This window comes from Amblyomma americanum, chromosome 5, assembly GCF_052857255.1.
Source record: "Amblyomma americanum isolate KBUSLIRL-KWMA chromosome 5, ASM5285725v1, whole genome shotgun sequence".
Classification (NCBI taxonomy): Eukaryota; Metazoa; Arthropoda; class Arachnida; order Ixodida; family Ixodidae; genus Amblyomma; species Amblyomma americanum.
This window is the reverse complement of record NC_135501.1, coordinates 198613545-198634458: the sequence shown is the minus strand read 5'-3', so window position 1 is coordinate 198634458 and position 20914 is coordinate 198613545. Positions and strand designations below refer to the sequence as shown.

The 20914-nt window shown below is 47.9% G+C and overlaps 1 protein-coding gene across 1 annotated transcript; it reads right to left on the bottom strand.

Moving 5' to 3' along the window:
- Positions 1-269: 269 nt before the first annotated feature.
- LOC144134501 (phospholipid-transporting ATPase ABCA3-like) lies at positions 270-20762 on the bottom strand. The gene is made up of 13 exons (XM_077667409.1): positions 20670-20762; positions 19864-20063; positions 17128-17452; positions 13442-13589; positions 12015-12140; positions 11359-11616; positions 10755-11023; positions 9328-9480; positions 7554-7712; positions 6155-6336; positions 4095-4268; positions 2564-2786; positions 270-503 (listed from the first exon to the last, which is right to left on the bottom strand). Exons 1-13 carry the CDS (start codon positions 20760-20762, stop codon positions 270-272), a joined length of 2544 nt encoding a protein of 847 aa, XP_077523535.1.
- Between the last annotated feature and the right edge of the window lie 152 nt (positions 20763-20914).

Sequence of the window (20914 nt, the reverse complement as noted above, 5' to 3'; positions counted from 1 at the left end):
AGTTTTTGTTACCAGGTACGCACTGCTCGAGCGCTCTACACAAGGGTGGCGCGGGCTGTACACGCTCGCTTGGCGCTAGTCAAGGGGCGGATTATGCCTGCGGATTATACGATGCGCCAAAGGGCTGGCCTAATCCGCCTACACAGGACGTGCAGTGCGACTGCGGGTTAAGCATAACAAGACAGAGGAGAGAGTACACCGCATGAATTCCTGATGAAAGAGCGTGTATTGGGGAAAGTATATATACGCGGCCCCCCAATGTGTGGGCCCTAGATGCCCAGCGTGGTGGCGATTGTGTGGCCCGCCACGGGGACCTGCGGTGCCTGCGCAGCCGCCGCAGACTCGATGGCCTCCTTGCGCGTGACGCTGCGGAAGATCTGCTCCAGGGACGTGTCCGAGATGAAGAAGTCGAGGAGCTTGAAGCGCTTTTTGATCTTCGCCATCTTGGTGAACATCTCGCTCCACGGCATCCGCACGCGGGACATGCGGAACTCCAGCACACCCTGAGAGGACAGCAAGACAATGAAGGAATTTTAGAGGCTGAGGAGATGGCCTCTGGTGATTGAAGTTGCTTTATAACAGTGTTATAAGGCACAATGTCAAAAGTAGATGCATGAACGATAGCGGATATTTACTATGGTGTGTCATCCCAGATATCAATGCATTATTAAACATACCCAGCAATCCTGGAAAATGAAAACTGGTCTTTGCGAAAGGAAATGGCGCAGTATCTGTCTCATATCTTGGCAGACACCTGAACCGCGCCGTATGGGAAGGGATAAAGGAGGGAGTGAGAGAAGAAAGAAAGAAAGAAAGAGGTGCCGTAGTGGAGGGCTCCGGAATAATTTCGACCACCTGGGGATCTTTAACGTTCACTGACATCGCACAGCACACGGGCGCCTTCTGCGTTTCACCTCCATACAAAAGCATTTTTGAGCGGAGAACCATTTATGAACGAAATTTCACTTATAATGAAGATTTCAATATAACATTCAATATATCTACAGATAACCCTTCGGCCGTCTTGAATTTTTTTCTTTTAACGTTTTTGCAATCGCCAAAAGCGTTCCCTGTTAGTTTTCTATGAGAGACTTAACTGTTCAATGAGGCCGATGATTACTTTTTAAAAGAAATATTTTGCTACACATCAGAAGAATGGACCGTTATCTTCAATATTACCGTAAAAGTGTCTTACAATTTTGAAATTTTCAACAATTTTTTTACGAAATTGCTGGACTTGCCCGTCTGTCATTTGGCAGCGTTCAAGAAGGCGAGCGAAAAATTTGCTTCAGCCTTGGGGGCAAACTCTATTAGCCCGCTGGCGCATGCAGCTTTGCGCGTTACTTTTTATTAGGACTGTCATTCTATCATGTCATCAACATCCTCAACTAAAAAGGCGAACCCATAAAACCCTTCATATGTTAGGAAACATCAGCTGAGTATCACCGGTTGTTGGGTGCTTCATAGTCACCAGGACTGCGATCTCTTGAAACATGCTACGGCGATGTTGAGAACGTGCATCCTGCTCTGACGTGCCGTGCACATTTACCATGGGGCGTCATCCCGGACACCACTGCAGTATTAAATTCGTCTGTCATGTGACAGCATTGTTATAGGCCTGCGCGATATTTGTTCCAACATTTGGGGCAAACCTGACCACACCTACTCGCCTCCCTCTGCATGCAGCCTTGCGAGTTGCTTTTTTTAAGACTGCCATTTTATCATGGCATCGTCACATGTTAGAGAAAGTCCGTCATAGTCACCAGGACTGCGACTGCGAAAACTGTCTATGGTGAAGCTCGGAATGAGCGTCTCTTGATGCCTCATAGTGCAGAGCTTGTGTAAACAATTTGATTTCTAGATCGCTTGCGGCAATAAAGGATTTCTTTTGTGTTTCGGCCATCTTCTAGGTTTCCTTCTTCTAATATATGCGTATTTGAGGTGCCCGTCAGCCTGTCACCAACTCGGCCATTTCTTTACAATATGCAAACATCACGGTACTCTCAAAACTGCTTCAGTGCAATGGAGTGAGTGCTACGAGAACTTCTGCACAGTAGAGTAAACGACTGTCAAGCACATTACGCACAGAGACAGTTCCGCAGCAGTGGCCGAGTGGTTGAGCATCCACCTCGCATGCGGAATGTGCGGGGTTCGATCCGCAGTGCCGCTGGGTACCCACCGGTGATACAACGGGTACAAGCTTTCCCCTGCCTTGTGCTCGGCTTATTCAGGGTGAATTGCTTGAAAAATGGGCATTTTACCCCACCTTGAGTAGTCGAAAAATGCCTTGGGCCATGGCGCTATTTGCAACAGATGTCCTTGCGCCATAAAAATCCACCACCACCAGTGTAGGCACAGAGACATGCCGACTGAAATATGTGAATGTTTGTAGACGAATGTGCAAATTTCATTACATGAGCATATCCATATGGCACACATAAATTAGGCTAAGCGGCAAAGACACAGCGCCTGTAAACGTTGACAGGTGTTTTCTGTCTGTATTCTATACCTGAGACCACTATCGAAGACTAATAGCGACACCATCATAGAGTCGCACACGCACCTCGTAGGTGTACACGAGCTCGGCCTGGCTGAAGTTCTTGACGACTTCGCGAGCCACGTCACGCTGGTAGACAACGTCCTGCTTCCTGTCCGGGAAGGTCTTCACCGTGATGGCGTAGCCCTTGCCGAACTTCTCCTTCAGCTGCGTCAGAGTGCCGAGGCACTGCAGCCGGCCGTCGTTGAGAATGGCGATGCGGTTGCAGAGGAACTCCACGTCAGAGAGGCTGCAAAGTTAGGCGCAGCTTTTTAAACGCGCGCCTTTAAGAGATTCTCGTACCTTTGATTTCTTCAGTTAGCGTCCAAGACAAAACCATTGGAGCAAGAATTTGAATATATTTAACGTGATTCCAGGTCAGCCATTAATCATCATAATCATCATAAGCCTGACTGCGCCCACTGCAGGGCAAAGGCCTGTCTCATGTCTCTCCAATTAACCCTGTCCTTTGCCAGCTTCGCCCACCCTATGCCCGCAAACTTCCTAATCTCATCCGCCCACCTAACTTTCTGGTTGCTATATCGATTTACTATGGGGCCGCCATCTTGAATTCTTCGGACAGAAAATTTCACGCCGAAGGGAGGTCGTAGCAGACCCAAAGAAATCGAGGAACGTGATGAGTAAGAGCTAACGATCTTAAAACGAGAAAATTAAAAGATCGAGCCGCTGCGGATCTGTATAGCTTCTGTGTTCTCTTCACTTCTCTTTCAAAATATTCCTCGAGATCTTGTTTGTTCCTACGCAGAATAATGAGATATATGTTCCTTGCACTCACCAGCATTTACTAATTACATTGCAGTTCACCTGACGTCCACAGTACTGGTTGCAATTTTGTCTACCGCGTATTTTAAGCACAAATTTTTTATTCACTAACTTCCCCTCCGTCCCCCGTCGCTTAAGGTTTCTTGCTTGTGTCGAGATTTTGACTGAAGGACACCGTGGGCGAAATCACCTGCTGGAATAAAGCGAGCAAAAAAAAAAATCCACAGGGAGACCTAATCCCATTCTGTGTTGGCAACGCGATAGCATTAGCAGCTGTTGATGCCTTTACCGGAAGTGACGCCACTTCAGGTCTGGTGAGGTCACTTCCAATGGGCGCATTTTTTGGCCGACGACGCGTTTAAGGTTATCACCACGCCAACGTTGCCAGACAACCTCGCTAGACTAGCCCAGTGCCTTCAGGAACATTTTCCGGCCGTCTTCCATGCCAGCGCCTTTTTTTAATGTGCAAGTTGGCGTCTTCAGCCTATTACTGTTTCTTTCTTGAGCGCAGACATAAGAGTGGCTAACTTGGAAGGGTAAAGTTGCAGGCCAGTTGTTGAGACATAACGACCGAAAACCGCAACAGACACAGGACGGAGGCAGACGACAACAGGCAACAAGCGACATGTGTTGCCTGTTGTCGTCTGCCTCCGTCCTGTGTCTGTTGCGGTTTTCGGTCGTTAAGACTGGTATCTATTAAGACGTTCTGTCCTTAGCCAGGCTGTGCGGGCGTGCTACGCCCTCATCCGCCGAAGAACAGGGCAGTGAGGCTCACCAGTGTGAGGTGAGAACGATGGATATCTTGGAGATCCGCTGCAGCTCGCTGACGTAGTTGACGATTCGTCTGCGCGCCGTGGAGGCGACACCGGCGTAGGGTTCGTCCAGCAGCACCACGCTCGGCATGCCCAGCATAGACACGCACAGAGAAAGCTTGCGGCGGTTGCCGGCACTGCGCAGGAAAGGTATAGAGTGCACGCTGGGGGGAACGCAAGTCAAGCAAAACAAATGATCCTTGATCTACAACTGACACTCAAAATGCGTCATCGCCATCTGTATCATTGCCAGCCGTAGTGGAGGGCTCCGGAATAATTTCTACCACCGTTAAAGATTCCCAGGTGGTCGAAATTATTCCGGAGCCCTCCACTACGGCACCTCTTTCTTCCTTTCTTCTTTCACTCCCTCCTTCATCCCTTCGCTTACGGCGTGGTTCAGGCGTCCAACAATATATGAGACAGATACTGCGCCATTTCCTTTCCCCCAAGAACTATTATTATTATTATTATTATGATTATTATTATTATTATTATTATTATTATTATTATTATTATTATTATTATTATTATTATTATTATTATTAATATTATTCATCTGTACCCCATTGGCTTGCTCTCATCTTAGGACCGTTTCCTAGCACTTTTCGAGTTTATCACGTTTCATGCAAATAATGCCCTCCAAATGACAGTCAACTGACTTGGTCTTTAGTTTTTCAAAGTAGCTTACATATCTGGCGAGCCTAATGAGCGCAGAAAACAGCACTCGTGAAAAGGTTGCAGCAAACAAGGCTGCAGCTGTTTCAAGTGAAGCCCTAAATATGTCTTCGGGTGTATTTTGTTGCGTACCGGAGTGCTCCAGGTTTGCTAAGAGTGTTCGTGCCGTTCTTCAAGCCTCATTTTGTTTGTAAAGACAAAATAGGGTCATGAGCCAAATTGGTGCACATATCTTTTTTTTTTGCATGATAATAATTCACGAAGCTGTCTGGCCTTGCTCCCGCTTAACCCATATGTGCGTAGTGTGTCGCTTTTTTTTGCGCAGTAGCTCCCAAAGTTTATTGCATAAACGTGTGCGCAGGCTAGAGTGAGTAAACTGACTCTAATTCTTTCCCGCGCTAGCGTCGCCTTATAAGGTGTGCGCGTTCTGCAATGGGCGCTGTGTGCTTTCAGAAAGCGAAACCAGTCTCCTCTAGCAGTGAGCAGAATCGACGGGATCCACCTCATCGTGACTGCGCAAGAAAAGCAAACATGATTTGCGCTTTGTAACGAGTAAGCCAACATAAGTGATAAGAAATGCGACACTAAAGCCAATGTCAAATGTTTCAAGCTTTACCACACGCATTCGTAGATGTAGGACTGCTCCTAAGTCGGCGTTGGGAATAATATTTTCGTGAATAAAAAGACCATCCGTATTTTGGGGCTCCAATGCGCATTGTACGCACAACTATATTGCATTATTTTTAATTGCCATAATTTGAGGCGTACAAGGCTAATGAAGCTATGACTTCGCGGCAATGAATGTGCTTCTTAGTCCTAGCACAAAGCCCTATGGGGAACTTGCGCTGAAGTTTGCGGTGCCGATTGCAGCGCCATAACACACTGCCTAGTGAGAAGAGCAAGCAGTTTTGGGTAGTACTCTTAGTACTTTTCCGCGCCACCTTCAGGCGCTTATTGGCGTCAGCCTCCGCGCTCTGTCGAAGGCGCACGTGCCGTGCGTCAGCTATCTGGGCTACGCCGAGAGAAGCTAGGCAATGAATGCTGTCAGCCAAACGCGGGTATCTAATCGCGCAGAATGTGTTCTCGCGTTCGCAGCGGCCCAAGCGGCTGACAAAAGCAGTTTTGAGTCACCGAATGGAACAGTTCCAGTGCCACCTTGGCAGCACAGGTTCCCCATTTCTCGAAACGGATACATTCCCGGTATTTCACCTCGCAACCTTGCCCTCAATCGCAGCACTTGGTGCTTTGTGGTGGAAGGTGAACCTGCACTCTCTGCTCACGTTCCGAGCTGAGCGACCGGCCAACAGCTCAGTTGTCGCTCTCGCACTGAGTGAAGTGGCAAGGGTACCTGTACTTTCCGACTTGTTGCTCGGCTATCTCCTCGAGGCGGAAGATTTCTAGGAGCGCCGCCATGTACGCCTGCGTCATCTCGATGCCTCGCAGGCGGATGAAAAGCGTCAGGGTCTCGACACCGGTCAGCATATCAAGCAGGCCGTCCCGCTGCGGGCAGTAGCCCAGGTTCCGCTGAAACTGCGCGGCAGAGACAACGTGTATTTTTTATACTTTTATGCAGAAACGTTCTTGTATACACTACAAGGCTGGAACAGTGCTGAAAGGCACGTTCATGGGCCAATTTATTGATCCCAAGGAAGCATTACAAGGTTACCGGCCAGGTTTATAGCAGACGCTTATGAACACGCAAAGGTCCAGTTTAAGGTTGTTTTTTCATTGTATTAAACACCTGGTTCTCTATACAACATCCTCGACGGGCAAAATAAAATATACTCTAACGCAAAAATTTCCTGGAAGGTTGCGCTTCTTATTAATACGTTTATCCAGCGCAGCTGTTGACTACTTTTCTGATTTGTCATTTCGCGATTGCTCCCTTTCTCTCTGAGGTGTGCTTACACTGACGTCATGGCACAGCGTCACGTGGGTGGCTAGGCGGGCTGTGTGACATCACGGCGCGGTATCACGTGAGCAGGAGCGAGACACGAGTGGGCGGTGCCGGTAGCGGCGTTCGTTCGGATGACGTCACGGCGTAGGTCACACGATGGCATGCGCCGTTGGTCATCACGTGATCAGACTTGCTACCATGCCACCGCCGGCGCATACAGCGGGTATGGTCTAACAGCAGCTTTATAAAAGCGCGTAATCGCTGTTAACGGCGCCCTATTGAATGATCATCCAAAAATACGCTTTGGAGAGTACGAAAAAATGACCCCTGGACGGTTACAACTACGTAACGCGAGATTCAGCGATAGCTGTATAGGCATTTAGTTTTGGCAGGCGGCTTCTCCAAACAGACACCCGCAGGCTTATGCGATTCAGGTTTGCCGTGACATAAGGTGACATCAGACGACGAGACACAGACGCACAGCATTATTTAAGGCCTTAACACATCCTACGCCATGCCATGCGGGATGATAACCATACCCGGGTTGCCATTGTTGCCATGCATATGGTAACCATGGTAACGCCCCCACCGGTTACGCCGACGGCGACGCGCAAGCCAGGGACAGGCGCCTAACAGCTCTCGCTGTCAAAATTCCCGGTGTCTTTCACGAGAACCTACAGTTAGCCTTGGCATTACGCAATATACAAACGCATAAATGGTTACATCAGTGTTGCGAACTAAAGCAATTCGCTCGCAGTAGTAGTTAGGAGAAATTGGAGAAGCTCCTTGCATAATCGTTCCTCCATGGATTCAGGCTCCCGACCAAGGTCATAAGCACAAGCTCGCTCACATCTTCCGTTTCGTTCACGACCGAGAAGGGCCCGATGTAGGCGTCCCCTGCGTGCGGCAGCAGTTCCCCGGTCAGGATCCGGAATGTCGTGGTCTTGCCTGCCCCATTGGCGCCCAGCAGACCGAAGCACTCTCCCTTGCGAACCGTGAATGTCAGACCCTGCGTAACAGCGGGCACCGGAGGAAACGGCGCGCATTCGAAGCGAGTCCACACTAAACAATTTCTCACCCTTTAGGGTTTAAATCAGCTGTCCCCAGACGAACACCCTTTTCCAATTGTTCGGTGCTAAAGAAGGGTGTAGAGATCAGCACCCTTAATGAAGGGTGCACTTAATGATACTTTAGAGGATGTAATGGTTGCACCCTCATTAAAGGGTACTATTTTTCCATAACACCTCTACGAGTGCATGTTGGAAGGGTGCTCGAGATTGATTCACCCATGAAGCAAAAGCCTTGGATAGATGCGCGCCATCGAAACTTTCATGCTTTGCACCCTTCCTGAAGGGTGCTGCTCTTTGCACCCTTTTTAGCCCCCAAAAGGGTGTTCGCCTGGGGACAGCTGATTTGCACCCTTAAGGGTGAGAATTTGTTTAGTGTGATAGGAAAATCACTTTCTGGACGAGTCTAACAGAATTAGCCTTCACATCTCCGCTGATACGTGTCAGAGCGAGATGCGCAGAATGTACTACACCCGCTGTCGTATTTATGGAATAGAATGTCAAATAAATGTTTTAATTTCTTCACCGTCATTGCACGCGGCTTTGCCAGCTTGAATTTTAAAGTGATTAAATCTTTTCCCTAAAGTCTTCGCTATCGTTCCACGGCGGGTGCATAGGCACATAACGGGAAGAGTTTTGCACACAGGGAAGAGCTCTGTTGCTTCTGCACTGAGGCTGAAAACGTCTCATGGGCGTTATCTATCCGGAGGAAAGCTCTTGAGCACAAAGTTAAGTTCGTGTGGAATAGCCGTCGGTTGAATTCGGGACGATATTTTACGCGATAGCGTATACAGCTCGTTCGTTCGAAAAGCCGTCGGCGTAGTCGGCACTGCGTGTCGGAAATATTCGGGGGCTGCGTAAAAAAAAATCGTATCATGCCAACAGTTTGCCGCAGAATGTTCCGGATGGTGTCATACGATTCAACGTTTCGTGCACCATAAACTTCTGGTTAAGTTAGAGACTAGCTCATGGCAGGAATTCGAACCGGCGACGGCGGCGTAAAAGAACCGTATCGTGGTAATTTGTGGTTCTAGTGATTGACGATTGATTGCTGTGTGATAGACGATGACGGGTTAATAAATCACTGCAATTAATTAACTGATTAATTCAGGAAATGAAAAATTGTAAACAGGGGTTTCAAAGGTTTCAAAATGCTCAGAATATAAAGTAAATGCTTGATGACTAAATTTAGAGTGTAATTGATCATTTAATTAATTGTAATAATCAAACAAATCAAAAATGCGCTCAAAGCTGTCAATCTCCCCGGAATGGAAAGCCTAACCCACTACGCTAGCGCCTCATACCCTTAAGGCGGAGTTTGTGTCCTCGCGAATTTTTTCTTCTAATAATGATCTTATCTGTACACTGCTCGAAAATCAACCATGTTCGACTTGGCCATTTTGTAAGCTATTGCTTTATTGGCTTCCGCCGCTGTAAATTGCACCCACATCAGTGACGTCAACGGGGGCGTTGAGCACTTGCATAATCGACAGACCTGTCATTAACGAGCAGCTGATTTTTTGTCCACTGCCGCATGCCACCAACGCATCTACTCGCCTGTAGCACGAGGTTGGGCTCCGAGTAACCGTACGCCTTGTGGAGGCGGCGCACGAGCAACAGAGGTCGCGTCTGTGGCGCCATCTGCCCGCGCACTAATGCGTCCACGAGCTCGTCTTCCATCATTACTTCCGTCTCCACCTGTTTCTTGGGCTGTAAAAAGAAGCGGCGATTTGACACCCAAGTAAACACCTTTATTGAAGCGAAAAGCTTCACTACGCTAGGTAAAGCTGTCGTCGCGTAGGCCAGAGAATGACCTTGAACGACCTTCACCCCAACCACGTTAGCCGTGTATGATCACATGTGGTACAGTTATGGTGTCGAACTATGCACCCCTGACCTTGACTCATCACCTTTAGTTGACCTTTGACATTGGGTGACCTTCGGATTGACCTTTGACATTAAGAACACCCGACGGGTGATGTGAAGCCACGTGATGACATCCGATGGGGGTGTCGTAAGACCATTTGATACCGCGTCATAGCCACGCGGTCGTGTGGGTATATATAGAACGGCTGTCGCGAGCGTGTATCGGAGCTGCCGTGGACAAGCCTCAGATGCTTAACAAGCGTCCTTGCTTTGCGCTGAATTCCAGGATTAGCCAAGTTAAGCCACTGCCAATTTTTTCACCTTTCTTTTTCAAGTGCGTAGAAGTCCGGATGGTTATAAGGCAGAAATGACCGCGCTTCCTTGACTTTTTTCTACGTTAATAAAAGCGGCAGAAACACTTGTGTTCGAGCGAAGGCCCCTTGAGCCCCATCTTATTTTTGATTTTCCTCGTGTTTTACATAATACGTAACCTAGTAGTCTGCAAAATTGCGTCTTCGTGGGAAAAATGGAGACTAGTTTGAAGGATGGGGCTTGACGTCCCAAAGCGACTCAGGCTATGAGTGAAGGGCTCCGTAATAATTGTGACCACCTGGGGATCATTCACGGGCACTGACATCGCATAGTAAATGGGCCTCTACAATTTCGCCTCCATCGAAATGCGACCGCCGCAGCTGGGATCGAACCCGCGTCTTTCGGGACAGCAGCCGAGTGCCATAGCCACTGAGCCACCGCGGCGGGGGTTTCGAAGAATGTCGCAGTCAAAAAGATCAGCAATCTACGTAGAAGTTTTTAATCAATTAAGGAATAATATAGTGTCCATGCGTAGCAGGATTCTGATTACACGGAGTGGTCATGATGCCAACCTCTTCCACTAGGTGAGTGTCAAAAGATCACCAGGACAGCAGCTTGGGCATGTTGGTTACACATTTGTGGCGGATCAAAAGATGGCTGCGAAATTTCCGCGAGATACAAGACGTACAGAAGAGAGGAAATGACACGAGCGCTGCTAACAACTGCAGCTTTCATTGCAGGAATAACAATAAATAGGAACTGTTGTAACAGAAGAAAACACACAAGCGACGATATGAAAAATCGACAAGGATAAGCACCTTTTTCGAGCCAGCGACGTCTCCGAATAAGCCGCGAGGCAGCTTGACCATCGTTTGGCCCATGTCCTCTGCGTAGGCTTCGGGCTCGAGTGAGCTGAGCGCCTGGTCCACCTTGCGGACCCAGCGCTCGATGAAAAGCAGCACCCCGAAGAGTACGGCACCCTCCACGGACAGGGTGACCACCTCGTAGAACGCAGAGTACGGATGCACGTCGAACGGGTTGATCACGTATTCCGTCCGGTCTGGGCTGCCAATGTCTGAAAGGATTCACAGGGACACCTATGGGGTGATGTGAAGCCCCGTGATGACATCCGATGGGGTGTCGTAAGACCACGTGATACCACTTCATAGTCACATGGCCGTGTGGGTATGTATAGTAGGGCGGCTATCGCGAGCGTGTGGCGGAGCTGCCATGGATGAACCTCAGACGCTTAGCAAGCGTGCTTGCTTTTCGCTGAATTCCAGGGTTAGCCAAGTTAAGCCACTTACAATTTTTAATTAGCCGGCGTTCTAACCGCTTTTAAAGCGTTATAGTATATAAACTAGCAGCACTAAGTGAGGTATCTTTTTATCCTGAGCGATCTCGACTCACGGTCGCAGCATCGCTGAATGGACAGCTTCGCCTCGGCCACCGTGCTCGTGCACTGGCTCTCGAGCTCGGCGCCGCCGATCTGGCAGACGCGGTTCTCGGAGGCCAGCTGCAGGATCTTGGTCATGCCCCGCGAGTAGGAGCACGAGGGCAGCAGTCGCACCACCTGCCTCGCGGTGCCGATGACCGCCGAGACGAAGGCGCTGTTCACCTGGCTGGCGTAGTGCTCCATGAACACCTCGCCCAGGCAGCCCACGGAGGCTGCGGCACAGCGAGGACGAACGATGTACTCCCCATTAAAGCCCCTCCATGACGCTTTCTTCCGACCAAAAACCGGTAGTGGCAATAGAGGGGCTTTACTCCCCATCATTGCTCAGTGACAGTTTAGATACGTGTTGTATCATGGGCGACCGATGGCATTCGGCTGGTGAGAACAGGGCCGGTGGATCTGGTCCCACCCATAGCGGCGACGTTTCGTGCACACTAAGCACGAATACGCCTGTTTGGGAGTAAGAAAGGAGTGAGCTCTCCTCTATCTCACTCCTTTTAAAAGGGAGTTCAGCAGAGGACAGTTTACACCCTTTTTACTCCTTCAGACGAGCTCCTTGTGCTATAGCATAGGAGAAAAGCACGTTAAACGCTTCTCAAGCGCCACTTACCGATGACGAACATCAATATGGAGAGCGCGGTGAAGCCGTATCCAGGGTTGTCGAAGAGGAAAGAAGCGATGTAAATAAAGGGCAGAGCCGCATATCCGTGGAGCAGATTGAGCACGAATATCAGACCTGCGGTAAAAGGAATGTGTGTAAGAAAAAGGGTAAATCTTGATAACAGGAAACAATGCATACTGTTTCTTCAGTTTGGGATCGCAATGGATGGATTTTCTGCGACTAGGGTGGTAGCGCTGGCACCAGTGTATTTAATGAATTTTTATGCACGCGACAAGCTAACCTGACCCACAAGTAGATACTTGTCTTTGCTTTTCTGTTTCACGCACGTTTAACCGCTTAATAATAATAATAATAATAATAATAATAATAATAATAATAATAATAATAATAATTGGTTTTTGGGGAAAGGAAATGACGCAGTATCTGTCTCATATATCGTTGGACACCTGAACCGCACCGTAAGGGAAGGGATAAAGGAGGGATTGAAAGAAGAAAGGAAGAAACAGGTGCCGTAGCGGAGGGCTCCGGAATAATTTCGACCACCTGGGGATCTTTAACGTGCGCTGACATCGCACAGCACACGGACGCCTTAGCGTTTTTATGGAGGAAAAGCGCTTGGTTTGATCTCCCTTTTTGAGTTTGTTTGGTAATTTGGCTTTGACCTGTTCGTTTCGAGCCCTTTTAAGTACTAGGATTAGCCTCTTTGTCTCGAAGTCGTTTGGCCACCGGGCTTAGCCGCTTTATGAGCCATGTGCGTGTCTGCGTGGGAAAAAGGAGCCGGTGTCGGGATCCAATAAAGCTATCCCGTCATACCCTCTGGGACAGAGCTTAAGTGTCCCCCAAAGTTGGCTTAAATTAAATTTTCACAACCATGAATACGTCTTTCGGCCGGACCAGTGTCATCACACCCGGAGGGAGCCAAACTATTACTCAGTTTTTATTGCTCAATTTTTACTATTATCAGTTTTTACTGCGAACAATAATTCGCGTTAGTTGTCCTCGTGCCACCTCAGGACGAGCATTTCTTTCCGCCCTTTAATATTACCGGGCACCCTCATAACGTGTTTAGTCTCATCAAACTAGCTTTAAGTTAGCAATATTCTTACGAGTTCAACTGAACAAAATAATGTGAACAGTTAAGTGAATCAGTGTTTATCCATTGTAAAATGGCCACAATACAAATGGCATGAAACATGGAAGAAATGGGACATGTTCCTTAAGAAGATGCAGGTTGCGCTAACGCTGACGTAGCGAACGATATGATCCGATCCTGTGAAGACGGGAACGTTAATTTAACCTTAAAGCAATACGCAGCTGATATACCGCCCACATGAGCAGAATTAAGCCCTTATTTCCTGCGTGTTTAACGCTGGTCCTTAGTGCATCGCGGTTGACAGATGAGGGTGAAGACTCACGGAAATCTGTGCCCGAAAGTTCTTCGAAGTAAGCCAGCGGCGGTAGCACCATCAGCGCGGTTCCCATGTAGAAGAGGAAGTCAAAGATGAAGTTGAGCGTCCAATAGAGCAAAATGCTCATGCCTGTCAGGAGGTGCAATTGCTTCACCTGCGTAAAGCAAGAATCCCTTCAGTGCCAGAGCTGGCACGTCAGAAAGGCTAGCCAAAGCATTTTGTGTTTGAAGCGCCAAAAAAATGCACATCCAACGACTAAATTTTTACCAGCTCGGACGGCAAGAGATCTAACACCTCTGCTCGTGACACAGCGAAGACATTTCCCCTCAGACATATCCACATTTCCATGGCGAAGATGTTGGTCATATCTATAGATGTTGCACATTTTCGTTGTCCAGCACATGACGTCCAGTATGCACAGGCGGAAGACTGATCACGTGGTCGAGCGGTGCGATCGCGTACATAACGAGGTCCATACTAGTGTCATCACTGCTGTGGTTGCCCACCTATATTGGTCTGCGGGTTTCAGAAAATAGACTCCGTGTCAGGATAATATGTGCGCTCTCAGATGTCTTATGAAAGGAATCAACACCGGCATGCTACCATGGCGAATCATTGGATTCGTTTCTAATGACCGAACGGAATTTCGTAAACTCTATATCGCCTAATTCGAATTCCCGGTTTATTCGAACTGATGCTCTGTTTACGTCATCATCGTTCGCATGTAAGGAGAAGCCTGAACGCAATGACTTTAATGTGAGCTCCGTGTAATACCAAAAAATTTTAGGCACACTGCAAGTTAAAGCTGTCGAGATTGGACGGCGCATGGTTTGCATATTTTACGTGCCCACCTTTGAAGTCAGATGTGCAGGCCAAAGTGACAAGAAGTGACATACTGACCCGCAAATATTGTTTCTCATGACCACTGTTTTGTGGGAACGTAATTCTCTCGGTGACAGATAAGCCTTGAACATTCTAGATGGTTGCGGAAAAGGACGACCAAGTGCAGCTATCGAGTGCCGCAAAATTCACGTTGAGATCTGGCTGGGCTGCATACAACGACTGCCAACCACCAAGAAACAAAAAATATGTATAGACTCAAAAGAAAACATTTGACAGAAGTCTGTCTGGTTGGGATATTTAATTTAGGAGAAAGACGACTGACGCCAACAAAGTTAATTTTTGGAATTAACACGACGTTTCGGGACCGGCTTGATCCCTTCTTCATGGTGTGACTACGGGCGATGCGCAGCTTGGCTTTTTGAACCCTCGGGTGGAAAACTTACGTGGACGAAAAAAGATGTAGTTGGCCAAATGCGTTCTAAAGCGACTGCTTACCGCTTGCGCCCAAGAAGTTGAAGCAGCGTGAAATCGTTTACAGTGCTCATGGTTACAAGTGCTTCGATAGATGAATGGTACAAAAACAGTCTATTCCGAGTGCGGAGGGAGAAACAACACTGGTTCAACTTGGGGAAGAGCTCAAGCAGTGGGGAAGAGGACAAGGCCGCTACACTTAACTCTCACATGCAGCGCCCTCTAGACGATGCGGAAGAAGACAAAGTCACTGCTGGATGGATGGATGGATGGATGGATGGATGGATGGATGGATGGATGGATGGATGGATGGATGGATGGATGGATGGATGGACGGACGGACGGACGGGTGGGTGGGTGGGTGGGTGGGTGGGTGGGTGGGTGGGTGGGTGGGTGGATGAATACGGCTTCACCAACTAGCCCCACAACGTGTTTTGTTAAATGAATACGGCTGAACCCTTTAAATCGGGCGGTGGCTCAAGCCACCTAGCCATGACTTGTGAAATTTTACCCTTGTTTTGCTCTTATCCACCAATCATATAACCTTCGCTTGGTTCCTTCTACACGCTTAAAATCCACTTTCCCTTCACTATCCCTAAACCCCAATGCCTTGGGTAAGTCAGCCCCGCTGCTTTCCACTGTACGGTGAAGCCCTTTAGAGAAAAGTATCAAGTGTTCAGCCTTTTCCTCCTCCTCTCCGCACGCAATGCACAACGTGTCCATCTCGTGGTACCCGACTCTATATGTCTTAGTCCGCAAAACTCCAGTCCTGGCCTCAAACAACAAACAGCTTCCCCAACAACTATCATAGATATTTTCTTTGGCGATTTCCTGCTTAAAGGTCCGGTATGTTCCCAGTGCCGATTTCGTCAGCATCCCTGTTTTCCACAGCGCTCTGTTTCTTTAACCTTTTTCTTAACTGATAATTGCTGATTTGCCTCCTTACTGCTGTCCAGATATTTGCTTGTCAATTTTCTAGTTCGCTTTCTCCATTTTGTGTCATTCTTTATATACAGGTATCTGAAAACTTTCCTAGCCCGCTGCTTTTCCCCCATTTTTCTCAATCGCTCCTCAAATGCTATCTTACTGCTAGCCTCTCTGCTCTCGAAAGACGCCCATCCCATATCACCCTGCACCCCCTGATTTGGTGTATTGCCATGTGCTCCCAAAGCTAACCTCCCTACTCCCCGTTGCCTTATTTCCAGCCTTGCTTGAACATCTGGCCTCATACACAGGACCGCATTACCGAAGGTCAGGCTAGGGACCATCACCCCTTTCCAGATCCCTCTTACCACTTCATACCTATTGTAATTCCACAGTGCCCTATTTTTCATGACAGCTGCATTCATACTAGCTTTATTCATTACATATTTTTCATGCTCTGTCAGATACTCAGCACTGTTATTTATCCACACCCCAAGATACTTGTACTCATTCACTACTTTTAGCACGAAATCCTGTATTCTATGCTCGCCGCCCTCTTCATTAAATGTCATGACTGCAGATTTTTCCTTACTATACTTGAAGCCTAATCTATCTCCCTCTGTACTACATATATCTATCAACTTCTGCAAGTCTTCCTTGTTGTCAGCCATTAGCACTATACCATCGGCGTATATTAGTCCCGGTAATGACTGTTTAATCCATTCCCCTTGCTTGAAAAAAGATAGGTTGAAGCCTAGTCCGCTCCCCTCTAGCTTGGTCTCCAACCCTTGCAGGTACAGCATGAACAACAAAGGAGACAGAGGACATCCTTGCCTAATCCCCGCTGTATCTCTACAGGCCCTGATACATTTTTTCCCATTTTATGAGCACTCTGTTACCTTTATATATATCTTTTAAAATATTAATTACTCCATCTTCTACATCCAATGTGCCCTGTATGTCCCACAAATACTCCTGAATAACGTTGTCATAGGCTCCTCTAATATCCAGAAATGCTAGCCATAGGGGCCTGTGTTCCTTTTCAGCAATCTCTATACACTGCGTCAAAGAAAATAGATTGTCCTCCAACCTCCTTTGTTTTCGGAACCAATTTTGTAGTTCCCCTAGCACCCCCTCGTTCTCCACCCAAGCCTGCAATCTATCCTTTATAATCTGCATCACCACCCTGTAAACCACAGATGTCCTTGTTATGGGACGATAGTTACTTACGTCAGCTTTGTCCCCCTTTCCCTTATATATCATGTTCATTCTACTTAATCGCCATTCATCGGGGGCTTTCCCATCCACTATCATTTTATTCACTACCTGTATTAATGTTTGCTTGGATTTTGGTCCGAGCTTCTTTATGAACATAATCAGCTCTTTATCAACTCTCACCTGCAGCGCCCTCTCGACGATGCGGAAGAAGATAAGTCACCGCACTTAGCTCTCACCTGCAGCGCCCTCTCAGCGATGGGGAAGAGCACAAAGTTGCTGCACATGAAGCTCGAGACCAGCGGAAAGAACACGGAGCGGAGCACCTTCGGCAGGAGCACCCGGTACGTGTTCTGGCTCCGGATGTGCTCGCTCTCGTCATCGGACTCTGCCCCGGTAGCGCGAATGACGCCGCTGCGTACTTTCGCCCGCGGTGGGGCCGTGACGTCGAAGGTGAACTGCGCGTCGGCTACTGCGGTGACGTTGCGTAACCGGGCGTCGTTGTACGCGCTCATCGTCAGCAGGGCAGTGTGCTGGATCTGGCCGTTGTACCACAGCATGTTGCTGCGACAGAAGGCGTTTGGCGGGTTACTACAACTTTGTTCTTAACGGTTAGTGTCTGGTATAGCTGCGTACGACTCGAAAAAACATTGGCAGTGGCTTAACTTGGCTAACTCTGGAATTCATCGAAAAGCATGCATGCTTGCTAGGCGTCTGAAGTTCGTTCATGGCAGCTCCGCTATACGATCGCGACAGCCGTTCTACATATACCCACACAACCACGTGGCTATGACGTGGTATCGCATGGTCCTACGACACCCCCATCGGATGTCATCACGTGGCTTCACATCACCCCATCAGATGTTCTTAAGGTCAAAGGTCAACTAAAGGTCATGGGTCAAGGTCAGGCAGGGGTCAAGGGTTCGACACCATAACTACCACTATGGTCATACACGGCTAACGTTGTTGGGCTTAATGTCGTTCAAGGTCATTCTCCGGCCTACGCGACGACTGCTTTACCTAGCGTAGTGAAGCTTTTCGATTCAAAAGAGACAGCAGAACCCACTCAAAGAGGGCGTCGCCACTGCGGCGTTGACGTAGCGTGACGACGTCGCAGTCAAGTCCAACCTCGTTGCACCTGCTAAGGTCGAAGGTGATTGACTGCGGTGTGTGACAATTCGCCAGCGCTAATGCCCGGAGGGGCACCTTTATGCATTTTTAGAGTTTTACTTGAATATCGTGAACCATAGTGATGGCTGAGTGACAAGTCTTTATGGCGGTCGGTTACTCAGCTCAGGGTCTCTGAACCGAATGGCGATTACGACGGCAGCGTTTGATGAAGGGGGCGGGGGGGGGGGGGGCATTGCAAAAACGTGCATGTAGAGTTTGTTGCCTGTGTACGCTAAAGGTGCTCAAGTGGCCGTAAAGGACTAGAGGCAGAAAATTTTTTCTTCTGTTTTATCTTCTTTCAAACTATGCGTTGTCATTGGTATACTTGGATCACTGCGTAGAATTCGCCTACGACAGCTAAATAAATTCCCATTGAATTTCTTCTTGATGCTGCTTCGGTTTCGTCAACCGAACGATGGGTGTGGCGGGAAGTTGAAATTTAGGTCACGTGAGGCAAGATAAAACTGCAATATAACTGCTGATACGTCGTTTGTTGTAATTCTCAAGATGGCTGGATTAACTGCTGTAGTAAGTTTAAAATACGTGTAAGCATTCATACTGCAGTTTGCCGTGCATCACGTGACCTGAGGTTCAACTACACATCAGAGCCATCGTTCGATTGATGAATCGGAAACCGACACAGCGTGAAGAAAAATTATAGTTTCGTGGTCATAGGCCAATACCACGCAGTGATCTATGTAATCTAATATCTAACGCATCATTTTAAAGAAGAAAACACGCAATGAAATGAGGTGTCTATAGTCCTTTAATTAGCCTTTCACAACTCTGCATTTCATGTGCCAGCGTAGGTTCAGGATATCAAACCTCACCTCGCACAACACTGCAGTCGACTACTGTTCGGAAATTGCGTTTTATAATTTTTACATTCCAGACCGAAATTTATGACTTTGAGACGCTCCGCAGAGGTGGTCTGTAAATTAATTTCTACCTCCCGATCTTCACTAACGCTACCAAAATCTTACGTTGAAGGCCGGCGCGCGTTTGAATTTCACAGCCCATATGCGGCTGCGAGTGGCTTGTCCGCAGCGTAAAGCAGTAACCGCATGAAGCGATGTACCTGGTGACGCATCTACACTCTAAACAAAAAGGAGTAAAAAGGGAGTAAACTGTCCTCTAGCGCGCACCCTTTTATAAAAGGGAGTACAGCTTACTCCCTTTTTACTCCCATGTAGGCGTATTCGGGTTTAGAGTGCAGGATGGCGGCGACCGTCGACAGTCGCGGTTGTGGTTTCGTCGTGTGTGCCGTTAAATTGGTTGCTCTGCACCGGCGACCAGAATAAATAGACTTTTCTAAAATATAAAGACTGATATCGATATTACTTACTGCGAGCTGCAAGCCTCTAATACACTAGGAAGACAACTATCATTGCTAAAAAATTACCTATTTAATATTAGTTAACCACTGCTGGTTAGCATTTCTTAGCTGTATTATGATGCACACTGCTACTGACAATGCTATACGTTTTAATCCAAAAGGCTAGTTTTAAAAATTGCCTACAGTCTTGTGTGAAACACCGTGTATGGAGGCGACAAAAAAGAGCTTATTTTTTCTGCCTGCAGCAAGGACATTTATTAATGGAGCTCAAAACCTCATTTCGTGCTATTTATACGCTGCTCAACAGCACTGGCTTAGTAGCGCGCGCGAACAATTGTGCATCAATGTGCTTCGATACTTCAAGACAGTACCATCGTAAATAACAAACTAATCGTCAACCGAATGCCGGTTGCTGCTACCGAAGCATATATACGATGTTTCCATGTCAGGCGTCAAAATAAAGATGTACCCGGTTGCCTTCGTCATCTGGAAGCCGAAGTGGGTGTTGAAGACATATATGAAGAGCTTGAGCTTTGCATACTCCAGGAGGCGCTCCCCGACGTCTGCTGTCCCCTGGACGCGCTTGAAGTAGTATTGGCGCCTGTCACTGAACATGGGGACCAGGTAGCGTTCCCGGAACTGTGCCTCGGTGTCGCCGAGCTCGAAGCCCTGCAAGGATAATGTGTGCCTTTTTGAAGCGAAAAGCTGCACTACGCTAGGTAAAGCAGTATTCGGGCAGGCAGCACGACGACCTTGAACGACCTTCAGCCCAACTAAGGATAACCGTGTATTACCATATGTGGTACAGTTATCGTGTCGAACCCTTGACACATGACCTTGACCCATGACTTTTATTTTACATTTGACCTTTGACACTGGGTGACCTATGGGTTAACATTTGACCTTGAGAACATTCGATGGGGTGATGTGAAGCCACGTGATGGCATCCGATGGGGATGTGGTAAGACCATGCGATACCATGTAATAGCCACGTGGTCGTGTGGGTATATATAGAATGGATGTCACGAGCGTGTTGCGGAGCTGCCTTGAACGAGCCTCAGGCGCTTAGCGAGCGTGCTTGCTTTTCGCTGAGTTCCAGGTTTAGCCAAGTTAAGACATTGCCAATTTTTTGTTTTCTTTTCCCGCAGTACCACCGGGAAGACGTGGGAAGACGGGAGTGAGGGGCCTCGGGTCTAAGAGCATGAAATGTTGGATACAATTGACGTTTATATTTTTTCTTATCAAGAATCAAGGACGCCTGCTTCGTGGTCTTACTGGCCAAAACCGGATATACGGACATCCGTTGATGCGAGAAGGTCGGCTATTGTCGTTGCCAGAACCTGGGATGGACACGGACAAGAGATGCATCTCGTACCAGTCACTTTTTTGCGACGTTATCATAGGAGATCAGGCCACCGTGTGAAAGTGTTTTCTCAAATAGCCCTTTATATGTTTATCAATTTTGGTTTTTGGGGCGACTCCGCGGCTGTGAGGGACGCCGTAGTAAAGGGCTCCGGAAA